Here is a 16,600-nt window from a genome sequence, read left to right as displayed (position 1 = left end):
TTGAATCTTGTAGAACATTTCTTTTTTAAGCTGTGAAAATGCCTCTCGAAGAGAAGGCTAGAATTAACACCTCTGCCTGTTTCTGCCGGGCGTTTAACAATAGCCTCCCAGCCACTCTCCTCACTGAATAGCATTAACATATGTAAGCTGTCAGTAAGTGCTGTCAGTCAGGGCTGTGAAAATAGCTTAACCCTGTGAATTTTGCAACAGTGGGCCTCACGGGGCTAAAGTAGAGGAATAAAATAGAATATAATAGAAGTATGAGCATCTTATTAGGGTGCAGTGCAGGGTGCATGTATCTTGTGTGTGTGTGTGTGTGTTTCAAGACTGGTCTCTGAGAATGTTAAAACTGACTTTCTAGTTCTTCTTTCTATGTTCACAGAAAGGTAAAGAAACAATATACGTTGTATTTTATGGCAATAACGTTTAGGTGTGTTCGACACGAAACACGGTAAACATTTTTTATATGGTTGGACTTCCGCTGTTGGACTTCCGCTGTCGGTGTAGTTTTATAAAAATCGAGACGCAGTTCAAAAGCCCTGGGTCTCCTCTGTTTTAGGACTACGATTTCTTATTATTATTATTATTCCTCCCTGACATTCAAGTCTCAAGTGAACAATCACTGTCAAACTAAGTGTGTAGGAGTGCAGGAAATAGCTAAATGAACCAGAAAAGTACATCGATATAAATTTAAAAAGACATTGTAAAAAATAATAATGGTCACCTAAATGTTGATTGGACTTTAGTTTTGACTGTATATGAAAATCTATTTTCTTTAAAAAAAATTGTAGGCTGATTTTATGATAAATTAAAAAAAAGATGTATACCAGATCTTTATTCCAAATCCCACGACTGCTCCTGGCCTCTCGATCTGAGACGTAAGAGAAATGGACGAGGAGCAGGTCAAAACGTACCTGACAAAGTCTCCTTCTGCCATTCCATACGGGGTCGCCATCTTGTTCACCTCAGTCACCTGCTCCGGGTTGAGCTCGTCGACGTCCACCTCCACATCTGAAACACACACACAATGTTGAAACACAAAGCTTATGCATGTCTACTCAAATTGGACACGGTCATGGTCACCTTAATTTACTATATAGCACATTTAAAATCAACCACCAATGCACCAAAGTGCTTCACAGTATAAATAAACAGACGAATACAAAATAGAGTCAAAAACGCACCAGTCAATGCAATACAATAAATACACTAAATAGTCACAACAGGACCAGGGATGTATGGCTCAACAAGACTTAAAAAGCCAATGAAAACAAGTCTTCTAGAGTCTTCACAGCTTGGGGGCAGCCACCGCAAAAGCGCGGTCACCTTTAGTCCTTGGTACGTCTAAAGGCACCTCGTTCGAGGACCTCAGTGCTCTAACTGACCTTTTAGTCTTTAGCCTAGACCTTGGGACATCTAGAAATACCCCATTCCATGACCCCAGTGCTCTAACAACTGTTGTTGACGTTTATTTTGCAGCTAGCTACATGGACAGAACATTTCCGTACCGATGTCTGGGATGCCTTCATCCTCCTCGGATTCGCTGTTCTCAGAATCCTCTTCCTCTTTATCGGACTGGGGTTCAGGCTCCGTCACAGTGCTGTCCTCGTATGTGTAGCCAATGGTGGCCTTCTTCTCAGACAACCTGCAGCGAGAGAGAAGGGACTCCATCAGTGAGCAGCAGATAAACCATGTTTAACCTCTTAACTTGCACCGGTCCGAAATCGGGCCCCCATGCACACAAGTCACGGCACTTTGCGAGCGTTCGAAATATGCATTTGTTGCTGTTCGAACGCCCCACCTCACTCGACCAAATCCAATGAGTGTACCTTTCCAACGATACCCCACGTGGGGGGGGGGGTGTTAAAATACAGGAAGAAGGTGAATGTTGACAAGCGAAAACCAGAAGTGAATCACACTTCAGAATGAACGGCGGTGGATGAGGAAATGGATTTTGGAGAACTACTTAGTTTTACTCGGACGTCTCTCAAAGACCCATTTCTGAACGGATTTTTATCAAATTTGGACCTGTACTACATACGACTTCAGGCTATAGAACCACAGTGTCTCCCAGCTTATACCTCTATGATTCTATTGGAATATGGAATCTTGCAACCACTACAGAAAGAAACATTTTAGTACACAAGTTCAACTCAAGTTCAGACCTCTGTTACTCTATTTCATTAGCAATAAAAGTGATTTTCCTTTTTTGCATTAGTAACTTCAGAGTGTTATCTTTCAAAAGAGACCAGGCTCATGCATGTGCTATAAGTATAAAGCTAAGCTTTGCAAAAAAAGTATGCAGTCCTCAAATTCAAGTAAAACAATTGGCACTTTTCTGGGTGCCTGTTAAGAGGTTAAAGGAACACCGGAGTTGAGTGAGTTGTTTGTTTGGCCATCTCCAGTATCTAGCAACGACCCCAGCGATCTATCGACCCCTGGCGACCTTTGTCACATCCATTGCCTCAGCAGATATTTTGAATTTAAACCGACTCACCCAATAGGTCTGAATGCAACCGAAATATAATCTTTGAGACAACAGTGTTGTGTTGAAACACTATTTTTATCCGTTTTTTTTGCAGATCCCAGAAAACACTCAAAAAGATGCTGACCGCCTGAATCCCAAGTCAGCCTCGACTGTGGACCTGAGACTGCGGTACCATTGAGCTCATGCCGTCTGGCAGATGGTACCGCAGTCTCAGGTCCACATCCAGGAGAACACTGAACAGCTACTACAGTCTCAGGTCCAACAGAACACTGAACAGCTACTACAGTCTCAGGTCCAAGAGAACACTGAACAGCTACTACAGTCTCAGGTCCAACAGAACACTGAACAGCAGCTACTGCAGTCTCAGGTCCAACAGAACACTGAACAGCTACTACAGTCTCAGGTCCAAGAGAACACTGAACAGCTACTACAGTCTCAGGTCCACATCCAACAGAACACTGAACAGCTACTACAGTCTCAGGTCCACATCCAACAGAACACTGAACAGCTACTTCCACCGGACAAACAGACGACTGATGGACAGACTCTGAATTATCACATGAGCAAACAGACAAAAGCACATTAAGTGACTTACACGCCACACTTATTACACACACTATGAAATCTTTTTTTTTTTTTTTTAGATTTGACCTTGTATTGTATAGATCGTTGTGCATTGTCGTCTACAAATCTACTACGGTTGAGGAGCCGGGAAAAACAAGCATCTGACGTTTTTCTGAACGCATGTACATTGTCACTTTACTTTACTCAGTACTACTGCTGCAAAAAAAATATATATATGCACTAAGCAAATGTTTGCTCATTCTAATTTATTGTACTTATCTTGCAGTCCTGTATATTGTGTTTGTATATTGTGTCTTACATTTGTTGTTTATATTGACCATCTTTTTTTATACACCGTGGAAATGAGGGAAAACGTCATTTCAACTTTCTGTACGTCTTGCTGCACAATAGAACATTTACAATAAAGTTGACTTTGAAAAGCTGTGACAATAAAATAATCTGAATCAGTGGGCAACTCCACTTTCTCCAATATGAACTACTTCCTTGCAAAAAAAGCAACTGAAGTTTTTGCCACTATGGAGCGGCAGTGTGTGCAGACTCTCCTAATGGGTGTTTCAGATGGACGACTGTGCTGCCGTACCACTGACCTGCACCGCAGTCGACGAGAGACGCAAGGTAAGCGAAACCATAATAATACCACAAGTCCTGACAAGTAAACGCTCGGTAATGATGAACAGCAGGTGCACAGAGGCTAAACAAACCGGTGTGACGAGATGAGAAAAGACTATCCCCGCGGGGGGGTGCGCTGAGGGACCGGGACCACAGGGACCAGGAACTACGGGAGGTGACCCGCTTCTCTCTCTCTCTCTCTACCTCCCTCTCCTCCCCACCTCTCTCCACCTCCCTCCCTCCATCCATCTCCCTACCTCTCTCTCCCCCCCTCCTTCTCTCTCCACCTCCCTACCCGTCTTTCTCGCTCTCTCCCTTTTTCTCTCCCTCCCTCTCGCTCTCTCTCTTTCCATCTCTCCACACCTCTCTCTCTCCCTCCCCCTCCCCTCTCCATCTCCCTCCCCTCCATCCATCTCCCTACCCCTTTCTCTCCCTCCCTCCTTCTCTCTCCACCTCCCTACCAGTCTTTCTCTCTCCCTTTTTCTCTCCCTCCCTCTTGCTCTCTATATCTCTCTCTTTCCCCCTCTCCACCACTCCCCTCCCCTCTCTCTCCCTCCCCTCTCTCCCTCCCCCCCCTCTCTCTCTCTCTCCCCCCTCCATGTCTCATCACACGGATGCCGCCGCCGCCACAGAGGTGACCCTCTTCTTTCTTCTCCTCTCTACTTACTTTTTCTTCTCGTCCTCGTTCGGTCTCGGCAGGCCGCCGTAAAGTTCATCGAAGTAGATCTGGTACAAACACTGCTCCTCCGAGACTGCGGGGGGGACAGGACAGCAGGGAGTTAGGGAGCACACAGAGCCAGAGAACAATATCCCCACTGGGGGCAACCAGGCGCCGCCAGCGATCGCTTACTGCCGGAGAGACAAGAGATACACTGGACAAAAGATCAACGTGGAGCTCGTCAGTCAGGGTTAGGGGGGGGGTCAGTTAAAAATGAGCTCCGTAGCTTTCGTAGTAGTGTGTAGTGTACAGATTACACTTACTGTTGGCGAAGTCGTTCTGCACCAGGCCTCTGTAGCGCTCGTAGTTGCATTTCCTCTCCTCCGACTCCTGCTCTGGGGTGCTACATTAGACAAACGACAAGAAGGAGGTTTCTCACATTTCCGTGCAATCGCTGTATTAGGGAAGATCTGACCCGAATCAGAATTTACATTGTGCAAGATAATGATTTACATTTTTTTTACAATGTTCTGTACAACAGGTCAGCAGGAAGGGTACAGAAATAATGTTCATCAAACTGTGTTGAACTTGGGTGCTGCAGTGTTGAGTGCATAGTAGTAAAGACATAATAGCACAGTATGTAGTAATATAGGCAAGGAGGATTATTTAGTAGCAAAGTGCATGATAGTAAAAGACAGTATGAAGGTTAGTTGTTTTTTCCTTCTTCTTCATTTCAGATATTGATTGAAGTAGTGCGTTTTTAGTCGACGGCGGAAAATCTGTCTGGTTTCATCTGTCCCGACTGTGGTGGGAAGTTCGTTCCACCATTGTGGAGCGAGGACAGAATAGCCGGAGGACCTTGAAGCGGATTTGTGCGGGGGATGGGAAGCCAGTGCAGCTCTCTAATGATAGAGCCAATCTACAATGATCTTGGGACAGTTCAGTCAATATCTATTGACATAGACAACAGTCTTTCCCCGAAGATGGTTGTCAAGAGTTGCATTTTATGTCATCAAGTAACACCATTTTCCGTTGACAATCAAGTAGTGACTGTGAGCCAGTGTTGTAATACTCCAGTCTCGGGACTTTAATTGTAATAGCCCTTAACTCATTGACCGCCACGCGCCAGAGGGCGCTAGAGCTTTAATCAATGGGAGGAGTGAGAGATTTGAGAGTGCTTAAAATATATCTTAAATCATGGCTATGGGTCTAATACACTCGTTGATCATCAGTGAGTTGCTTGCAGTCAACATGTACAAAACGGATTGTTTTTTCATCTGCACATTTCCGTTTTATACAGTTTTGAATAAGAGTATAGTTTCTGTGATTTCTAGTCATTCCAGATAAAGACGCGATAATAGCCCTTTAGTGGAATACACAAAACACGCTGTCATTTTTCGGCTGATTATCGAATCTTCCTGAAATCAACGCTAGATCATCATTATTGTCCTTCCTCGTGCATACATGAAATGGCCCTCGTAGCGCGGCCCCGCGGGAGCTCAGACCCATTCCCAACGATAACATCAGGCTGGATGGATGAAAATGAATGGATATCGCTAATAAAAGAAATAACGACCAAAACCCGACTATACTCGTGATTGGCGCTCAAGCGATGGCGAGTTAACCCGACTATACTCGTGATTGGCGCTGAATGAGTTAATCATTTGGCATAATATATTGATGGCTAGTGCATTTGTTTGGCTAGTGTCACAAAGTAAATAAACTATTTGAAATGGTGACCGCTGTGTCAGTTATGTTTAATGTATACCTTTTTTTATTTGTATGTCAGCTTTTTGACTGCCAGAGTGGAGTGGACTCAACCTTGATGACTTGGACTAGGGTAATGGGGACTCGACTCTGGCTCTTCTTTGGTGACTCAGAATCGAACACTGGGGACTCGAGACTCGACTCGAGATTTTTATTTTATTTTAATTTTTTTTATTATCTTTTTCCCCCTTCTTTTTCCATTTTTCTCCCATCCCAATGTTAGTCGTTATGCCAATTCCCAATCCCCTTCCTGGTCGTTGCACACTCTACCCCCTACCGTCGGTCTGGGAGGGCGAAGACTATCACATGCTTCCTCCGACACATGTGTAGCCAGCCCACCGCTTCTTTTCACCTGGCAGCGCACTCTCACTGGGAGAGTAACGTGTGAAAGGTCACACTACCTCTCCTAGATCCTTCCCTTGCTGTGCAGGCGCCCCGACCGAACTGTAGGAGTCGCTGTTTACAATGACCAGGACCCACCCACGCTGGCTTCCCACCCGCTAACACTGCCAATTGTGTTAGTATGGACGGTCGGCCAAGCCGGGGGCACCACAGCCGGATTCGATCCCACTGGCTCTGTGGTGGTAGACAGACACTTAGTCCACTGCGCTACCCGGCCGCCCTCGAGATTTAGTGACTTGACTACAACACTGCTGTGAGCTCATTCGTTTTCGTTTGCGATATTACATCCAAATGAGTTTAATTTGAATGTAGGCCATGCAGTTCTGTATAAGTACCTACATCCCAGTAGAACCAGCACGGATGCTGTCACAGGGTCCTGGGAGCTGTTCCACTAATGTACCGTCTACGGAGCGGTCTCTTGATGATGTCATCGCTAGAGTATTCAGCTTAAAGGGATAGTTCAGATTCTTTGGAGTGATATGAAATACGTGCTTTAGTAAGGGTTTTACTCTCTCATGTTATCCTTTGGATCCTTGTTGTCTGTTTTTAATCCATCAATAAAATCAATCAATCAGTTTAGGCCAAGTTCTGAGCGAACCAGGAAGCTTCAAAAAGGCAGCATGCAGGTTTGAATCCACACCACAACATGCAAACAATAGTATTAACTAAGGCCGAGACCACTTATCAATTTATCGATAACTGCATGAAATCGATAAGTGGCGTCAATTATCGATATTTCTTTGCATGTGTAAAAAAGAAAAAAATATTATTTAACGTTAGTTCTGTGTGTGTGTGTGTCACATGCACTCACTGTAGTTTTTGCTATGCTGTAGTTGGCCCACGACAGCGAGTCGTGCTGAGCGCGCTGCCAGTAGCGATCAGGAAGATGCCGTCTGAAGTGTGGCAACATTTTGAGAAGTTGGAGGGCAATACATTTGTTGTTTGCAACGTATGTGAAGCGAAACTACCGTTTTCAAGTAACACTACCAATAATTTACACAATCATTTTTATTTATTATAATTTAAAAGATCTATATTTATCGCTATTTTTGTCCCGATTTATTGATTCTTCCAAATGGCATATCGTCTCAGCCTTATCCACAACACAAATCAACAGTCCTCGTGCCGCAGCGTGTAGTACCTGTTGTAATGGCGTACGCACCGGGGCTTGTTCCAAGACATCGCATCAGTCTGAGAGAATAACTGGAAATGCACAAGGACTACCGTTTTGTGTTGTGGATGGTTAAAGTTTTTGTCTGTGTGGATTCAAAAAAAATTGTTTCAAGACCCTTAGTTACTATTGCTATCATGTATGGATATATATGAGTTTCATTTGATCTATATATGCAGGGGTTCCATATCTTCATTGGGGAAAGTCTGGGAGTGTTGCATATCTGGATTTGATGGTGCTTTTGTTTTTGGTCCGTTGATGTTTCTTCTCGACTGTGCAGCCCATGGGGGCCTTGTGATCTCAGGCTATTATAAATACATTTGATATTATTAAGCTTTCCGGTTCACTCAGGCCAGAAGTCCAACCAATGGGACTCTTGTGAGTAAACGAATGGTTATGCATCAATTACACTACCGGTAAGTATTCCTGACCAACGCGAGGCGTGTGCCATGTCCTACGTAAAGATCTCAACCCCTACCCCTGGTAGCTTCGTTTTGAAGGACCACTACCCAGTCGAGGGCACTCCGAAACGAGGGGTGTGAATGAATGAATGAATGAATGAATGAATGAATGAATGAATGAATGAATGAATGAATGAATGAAAACTTTATTTAACAGATTGCAGAATGGGTACAATACAGTACGGCTCAATACATACAATTGTTAAGGGGATGCAGACCTGAGAAAGACGTTTGTCTTGTTTCCATCAGGGTCCCCCATTTTCAATTCATATAGACATTTATGACATACACAACATACATGACATTTATGGCATAGGGACATATAGGTATTTAGTACTGATACATTTGTGACATAGGCGGTATTCAAATATACAGTACTGTTACCCCTAGATCCTGACAGAGTATATACATATGATGGGGAGGGGACTGTACATTAGGAGGGGGTGGGTGGGTGGGAGGGAAATATACATACGGCGGGGAGGGAATATATACATGCGGTGGGGAGGAGACTGTCTATTAGGAGGTGGTGGGGGTTTTGGGCATTTACGGTGGCCAGTTTCGAATTGCAGCCTCCCGTAGGTGCTCTTTAAGAGCGGTTTTGAATGTGGGCAGGGAGCTAAGGGAAGGGAATAGGGCCTAAAGGACGGGGTAATCGACGAGTAGGTGTGCATTAACCGCTTTTAAGGAACGACGTGGACGCCCGACACGGAGCGGAGTGCCTTAAACGCACACCTACACGTTCATTGTTCTGCTTATACCAATGGTCATTTGCGAAAAAGCCGGTGAATTTAGAACAGTGATTAAACTTGAGCCGAACCACGTGTGCATTCAACGGTTTTAACGCCGACACCTACCAAGCCAATCGGGAAAGTGTTCACCAGAAGAGTACCGGTATTATACTTACTCAGTGCTGAGCAGTGGAGGGGTGTAGGGGGGGATGTAGTCCAGGTGAGCTCTCACATCAAACCGGTCAATCATGTTGTTGGCGTCTCCCTGCCACGGCATCCTGGAGCAAGAAACAGGACACAAAGCTGAAGAGTAGGAAAAACACAACACCAGCACAACGTGGTACGTGTTTGTGTGGCATGTGTGCGTTTGTGTGGCATGTATGCGTGTGTCTGACTGTGTATCATCTGTGTGTGTGTCTGGCTGTGTGTGTGTGTCCTCACATGTTGACGGGGCTCTCTGCAGCGAGCGCAACAGCAGAGTCCAGATGGATCTTGTAGGACCGGCCGTGAACCTGGAGGAACTGAGCCGGATCTTTTTTCTGTGAGGGTACAGGAGAGGACAGCGGTGTCAGTGTGAGTCCGCATTAGAGGCACAATCAAGTGTAAAGTTTTGTTTTATTCGTCACATATAAAAAAGGTACATGTACATTACAGTGAAATCACAAGGAAGGTATCACAATATTTATAATCATAAATATCACATCACTATTTTTCGGGTTGGATATTCATACCGCCCACCCCTACTTTGGAAAGATGGAATATCCACACAGCATAGAGCAGACTCTTCGACTCACAACATTCAAGGTAGGGGGTGGCATTCCTGTCGCCGTGCATGGCGGTGTGAGTGGCACGCGGGCCGTTTGTGTTTTCCTTCGATCATGAGTCATGACATGCTTTATCGGGGGGGGTGGTGTCTTTGATGGGGATTGATGAGCGGGGTGTTGGGGGACTGGCAGGGGGGTTCACATGCCTTCGAGCAACACTGTACTTATTTTATGCCCATTCTTATGTCTGCACTTTATGCATTGTTTTTATTCTGTCAACTGTATATACCTAAATGTTATGCCTATGTTCATTTTATGCCATTTGCTGTGAAGCACTTCGGGGTGCGGTCCATGTGTGAAAGGTGCTATAGAGTTATTATTATTATATGCTATAGAGCAGTGTTTCTCAACTGGTGGGTCGCAGGGCCATTTTGAGTGGGTCGCGGATGTGTGTGTAAAAAATATATATAAACTTTTTTTGCACTACCTATCTTTGTGAAAGTGGCTTCTCAGCTCTGGTCCAGCTGAAGACAAAGCGGAGGAACAGATTGGACATTGAGCGTGACCTCAAAGTTGCTCGTCTACCATCACCCCAGACTTTGAGACTCTTGTCAGGAGCAAACAACATCCCCAGTTATCCCATTAGTGCCCTGGGATGTTAAGCTAAGAAGTCTGCTAAGAAGGATATATTATTTATTATTATTATTATTATTTTATTTCATTGTGTTTTTAGCCCTTAGTTGCACTTTTGTTGCAACCCCAGTTATCCCATTAGTTCCCCCAAACTTACTGTAGGACTGTTATGTTAAGCTAAGAAGTCTGCTAAGAAGCATAATTATTTATTTTATTATTATTATTATTTAATTTCATTTGGTTTTTAGCCCTAGTTGCACTTTTGTTGCAACCCCAGTTATCCCATTAGTTCCCCCAAACTTAGGTCTGTTATGTTAAGCTAAGAAATCTGCTAAGAAGCATATTATTTATAATTCTTTTATTTCATTGGGTTTTTAGCAATAGTTGCACTTTTGTTGCACTTTTTTGTGTTTATTTCATGTTTTGAAAGATTGCGTATTACTGCAATTTTTTTTTTTTTTTTACATAAATCATAGTGGTTCAAAATTTTGGGTCGCGACTTAATGACTAAGGAAAATGTTGGGTCTCGAGGCTAGACCAGTTGAGAACCACTGCTATAGAGTTATTATTATTATTATTATTATTATATTGCAAAGAAAATGTATGCATTGAAATGTCAAAGTCTGGACAACATAAACAAATTAAGGTGATTTCAATTGTCCTTTGAGAATAATTAAGGTTTGAATGAATGAATGAATATCAGCCATTTTGTTTACAGAGCTGCAACCGACTTGACCTTCAGCGTGTTAAGAAATGGCTTCCACGCATGATGGCGCGACCGAGGTCAGTCGCCGCTGGTTTTGCTCTGCAGAGATTGTGCGCACTTCTAGTTATTATGTTTATTTTTAATACTTTTTTTTTATTAAAAAAAAACCCACGCTGACATGGACGTCACCACGCTGGCAATGGCATGGACGTCATTTATGGACTTAAACAACGGACTGATTGTTTCACTGTATGCCCTGGTATGTATGTGACAAATAAACCTCTTGATTCTTGATTTGTCACAAGCCTTTGGAAACACTTCACGTCATGTGTGAACGTTGCGTTCACACCCGAGCTCTTTGGTCAGCTGGTCGCCGTCGGTTGTCTGATAGTAAAGGGTTAACCTTCTGTCGTGTGGCAGTGAAAGGGTTAACCTTCTGTGTATTGTCGCAGTGAAAGGGTTAACCGTTTGGTAGTGTGGCGGTGAAAGGGTTAATGGAACCCTGGTTAGTTTCCTCAGATAATGTGGTTGTTGGTTTGGGGTTGGTGGGTGTGAAAGATCATTGAACTCTGGTGCGCACCCAACAAGCGAACTCTGGTCAGTCTGAAAAAGTGGTTCCAAGTGAACCCTGGTGTGGTTCGCTTGAGGTGTGAAAGCAAACCGGACCAAAGGCAGGGAAAGACATGAAAAAAGCACACATTTAATGAAAATGACTGGGCATATTTACAGCTGGATTCAGGAGATCACGAGATTCTGTGTAACAAACGTTACATGATCTCCCATTTACCAAAAACACTTTTAATTAAGTAGTATACAGTAGTATAGTGACGAATGATATTGGGTTTTGTACAGGAGATTCATGTTGCCAGATTAGATTGAGAAATCTTCTCAATCAAATCCTATTCCCTTCATACACTACATTTCATTATTCCTGCACATCCTGAAAACCTATTTTCAGTTCAGTCAGTTTACTACAGAGCCCAGGTCCTGTTATTGCAGGTGCAGCCTATCAGTTTCTTCTACATGAAACCTTGTTTCTATAAAGCGCAGGGTCACCTTGTGTCCTTGACTCTGAGCTCACTTCTCAGATTGTCCTCCACTCTCTGTATTGAACTGAGTCTTCTGTGCACAGAATAAAAACATTTTCTTTTCTATCCCTTGACTCGATCTCAATTTATCTTAAACTCACCAGACTTGGTAAAACAATTTTCAACAACACAACCCAGAGTATATCTTCTTCTCGTTGCCCGTGCGCAGTCGGCATCCAACAAAAACTAATGAGGACAAAACTACCTGAATAATATAAATATTCCTGCCAGTTTGAAGCCCCTTTTCCACAGCATACTGTTGGCAGGTATGGGATTCAAAATGACGTCCAACACAAAGCTGACCTGTGTGATCACATGGCTTTGTTTAGAAGGTAATTGGTGCACATGAACTTGATCAAGTGCAGTGTGAACGCTAACCGTACCTAATGAAAAATGTTGCAACTTCACCCCCTGAATCGCACCGATTCTACCCAACTATAGGCGTGAAAGCGACCTTACAGTTGCCAGGCCAACCGTGGATTTGGATTGAAATGAACGATCTCTGGGGTGAACGAGTCGATTCTACTGCATTTAGACACCAGTCACTAACCGGGAGTCGACCAAGACTCTTTAGACTGTAGGAGTCGACTCTCCATAGTACTGAAACATACGTTCGCCTCAAGCCCGCACTAATCAACACTGGGCCAGGTGAAAGTGTGTCTTACAATCTTCTCGTAATACTCCCGCCGACGCTCGCCGCGGCGTTTGTAGTCGACCATCATGCCACGGAGCTTGCGCTCGTGTTTGCGGGCCTCCTGCCACATGACGGCTCCGCTGGGGGTGGGGGCGCGGCGTGGCACGGCTGCTGCAGAGAGATGGAGAAGACGGAGACGCGAGGAGACATATAGGTCAGAAAGATAAGGGGGCCGAACGAGGCACAATGAAGACAGAGACAGGGGAATGAGCTGAGAGGAGGGTGTAAGTCTTGTAAGATAAGATACTCCTTTATTGATCCCCTTGGGGAAATTCAGGCATTAAAGCAGCATGGGGGAGGGGAGGTACAGGTATTTACATTTTAGATGTCGTCATTTAGCTGACGCTTTCATCCAAAGCGACTGACAAGTTTAGGTATGGGCAGGGTAATATAGTAGAAAGACATACTGTACATACAGGCAATACAAATTATAGTACAGTAGAGAAAGTTAAAATAGGCAGTAGTGTAAACAATATAATTAACTCTGAATATAAGCATCTGAGCAAGTAGGCAGTGTGATCAAGGTGCAGATGAGGGTCTCTGGGTACAATAAACACTAGAATCTAAATATAATACTATGAGTAAGTAGAGTGTAGGAGAGGTGTGTGTGTGGGGGGGGGGTTATTTTACGTTTAAAAATAGCCAATGGATGCCATGATGTGCAGCCCTAAATTGCATCTTCATACTGAGAACACTATTCCTGGGGGGGGCTTGGGCACTTGGTGTGACAACATTACAATATAAATGGGTTATGTGAATCCTTTTTTGTATCACAAACAGTACTGTATTTGCAAATCTGGTTCTGGTATGTCATAAATGTATAGATGTAGCAATACTGTCCATCTGTATGTCATATATTATGTCCTGATGAATTGAAAATGGGGGACCCTGATGTAAACAAGACGAAAGTCTTTCTCTGGTCTGCATCCCCTTAACAATTGTGTGTATTAAGCTGTACTGTATTAATTTGTACCCATTCTGCAATCTGTTAATAAAGTTTTCAATCAATCAATCAAGTCCCTACTCTTTGTGGCTAACTAGGTTATCTACCTAACTAGCCAAGGTTCGGGTTTCACTTTAGGTCAACAACACTATACAAGTTGCCATCAATTCAACGTAGGTAAAAACTGGGCTAGTCTATAATATGTTGATGGCAGGTTAGCAAGCCGACCTAAAGGTTACATGGAGGAGTTAGCTTGCAGTTGATCTTGTTATTATCAAACATTGCTGCTCATTCGACCTTAGTAAGTGGGGAGGGGGTGTACTGTCTGTACATGATGTAAGACGGTCTCAGTCGTTTGCATTGTCTTAACAACGGCCATCTAGGTAGCTAACCATATTGTTTCTGCAATGTTTTCATTGTTTGCTAAGCAGCTATAGCTACGTTAGCCGAGGAGCTAACGGCACATGCAGCAGGGCCCTGTGCTCTGCAGCTAGCTAGCTTAGCTAAGTTGTTGAAAATGACGCACATAGCTAACAATATAAACACGCTGGAGGGCGAACAAAACCACCAATATATATGTTGAACAACATATTACGCAGTCGTCCCGCGTTCGCCTATGAAACGTTACCTGCTTTATTGATCACCACACACACACTTGGGTTTAGTTCGCTTTGCCAGAAGGCGATAGATAGCAGGCTGTCACACCTCCTTCTTCCTTCTCCCCTTACGACATTCACTGCAGTACCGGGGAAGTACTCAGGAGTCAGTGGGGGCGCCACGGCGTAAGAGATGATGTCAACATTCCCACTCGGTTTGATTGATTGATTGAAAACTTTATTAACAGATTGCAGAATGGGTACAATCAATGCAGTACAGCTCAATACACACAATTGTTAAGGGGATGCAGACCAGAGAAAGACTTTTGTCTTGTTTACATCAGGGTCCCCCATTTTCAATTAATCATAACATATATGACACACACGACATACAGATAGTCAGTACTGCTACATCTATACATTTATGACATACCAGATTTGCAAATACAGTAGCCTACTGTTTGTGATACAAAAATAGTCTAAAAAAGAGAGTATACAACCCAGGAGGTCTGGGTTTTCAATCAATCAATCAACCTGACCGTCCCCCCCAGCCCGTCTGACAGTCCAACAATGTATAGTAGTACTACAGTACCGATAGGAGCTTATCTTATCTTGTCTAATCTTATGTGGATGTTTGATCAGGTAGTGGTACACATTTGGGTATTCGAGAGATGGCCATGTCTTTGGGTTGTTCTCCCAATGGTCTGCAGGTGTCTTGTATGGAGGACATGATTTCAAGTCGATCAGGGTGAGCTTTGTCTCATATCTCACCTTCGAACTACCAGAAAGGCTTTCAAAATAGTGAAATGCCATGTTGGCGTCAATATTTTCAAAACAAATTATATTCAAGATTGTTTATTGTCATATGCACAGTTAAACAGACAGTTTGCCATACAATGAAAATCTTACTTTGCTAGTCCACCCTTCACACAAAATCACACAATACTTAACTTAAACATATTTAAATACAAGCGAGTGCTAGAAAATAAGGTACAAATTGATAAATATATATATACAAGGCACAGTGAGTTACATTGCACGTTCCGATCAGTATTTGGGTCAAAGCAGCAGTTAAAAAGTGTCTTTAGTGATTCATAGTTCGGGGGGGAAGGGTGAAAGTGTGTGACAGTGTGTTCACAGCATTTCACAGGATTTGCACTACAACTCGTACACCTACTGTGAATTGTACCTAAATTGCACCTCGTCCCATTTCTGCCTTGCACTATATAGTATTGTATATTAGTACACTGCACAGTATTGTATATTGTATGGTAACTACGTCTATTCTGCATCGAACTATGTACAGATACCGAGATGTCACTCCATGTTACCTGCTATCTGTTACTGCACAATGTTGTTTCTTCTTTTGATTCTATTATATGTACCACTGTATTGCACATCGTTGCGGGCAAGACCACCCGCATTTCATTGTATACCTGTATGCCGTGACAATTAAAACTCTTGACTTGACTTGACTTGAACATTGTACATATGTCTAAACTGAACACTGTGACCTCATTTTTTTACTTCTAATTTTACTATGCTATTTTATTTCATACTTATCTTGTCTTGCACAGTCTCTGGAGCGTAACAGTAAGAAGCATTTTGTATAAAAGTATTCTGTACTTCTGTATGACAAATATTAAAGAAACTTGAACAGCAGTAATCAGGTCAGTGTCTGCCGAGAAGGTGTGGGGGGGGGGGGGGGGGCTAGGCATTCAAGAGCCTGATGGCCTGTGGGTAGAAACTGTTCGTCAGTCTCGTAGTTCTGGAGGTTGAAGAGTCTGTGTTGGGAGTGTGTGCTATGAAAAGGTTGTGAAATGAACAAGATGTAATGTAATAAAAAAATTTAATAAAAACTGAGCTCAGCGCATACATTTGATCGTAGACATCCGTTTGTTGTCCCCTATATGAAGATGGTGGCGGTCTCGTGACGTCAGAGTGTCTTCGAGAATAGATCATTGTGATGTATAGATAGATAGTGTGACGGAAATATTATCTATGTCCATCTGTGTTAAATCTCTGTACAGCTTTTATAGTTAATATATGATCAACTAGTATAAAGACACTAGGCGACAGTCTTAAAACAAGACTAAAACTACTAAACTAAACTAAACTAAACTAAACTAAACAACTAAAAACAATATTACAAACATCACAAAACAAACTGGTCAGACTACTGCTTGACCTTACTCCTAAAACCCACCTCACCCCTGCCCACTTTGACTATCTAGGATGGCTTAGAGTAGACGACAGAGTACAGCAACTTGCAATGGGCCTGGTCTTCAAGATACACTACACCAATGT

General features: G+C 43.2%; 1 protein-coding gene across 5 annotated transcripts in view; it reads right to left on the bottom strand.

Annotated features, from left to right (window-relative positions):
- The window catches only part of clasrp (CLK4-associating serine/arginine rich protein), a 46,222-nt gene extending 31,773 nt beyond the window's left edge, over positions 1 to 14,449 (bottom strand). For 4 of the 5 annotated variants that reach the window (XR_014620023.1, XR_014620024.1, XM_084320257.1 and 1 more), the window contains exons 1-8: positions 14,326 to 14,449; positions 12,726 to 12,865; positions 9,311 to 9,408; positions 9,046 to 9,147; positions 4,664 to 4,743; positions 4,350 to 4,434; positions 1,509 to 1,645; positions 915 to 1,011 (exon numbers count right to left, since the gene is read on the bottom strand). Coding sequence is in view for 3 of the 5 variants with exons in the window: in XM_084320257.1 (XP_084176383.1) it covers positions 915 to 1,011; positions 1,509 to 1,645; positions 4,350 to 4,434; positions 4,664 to 4,743; positions 9,046 to 9,147; positions 9,311 to 9,408; positions 12,726 to 12,824 (698 nt within the window). In the remaining 2 variants the exon portion in view is untranslated. The remainder of the gene's footprint in view (positions 1 to 914; positions 1,012 to 1,508; positions 1,646 to 4,349; positions 4,435 to 4,663; positions 4,744 to 9,045; positions 9,148 to 9,310; positions 9,409 to 12,725; positions 12,866 to 14,325) is intronic. The other variant, XM_084320258.1, reaches the window with a different exon arrangement.
- Between the last annotated feature and the right edge of the window lie 2,151 nt (positions 14,450 to 16,600).

This window comes from Notolepis coatsorum (genome assembly GCF_963971535.1).
Source record: "Notolepis coatsorum genome assembly, chromosome: 1".
NCBI lineage: Eukaryota > Metazoa > Chordata > Actinopteri > Aulopiformes > Paralepididae > Notolepis > Notolepis coatsorum.
The sequence above is the reverse complement of the archived record's forward strand: the minus strand, read 5'-3'. Positions and strand labels throughout refer to the sequence as shown.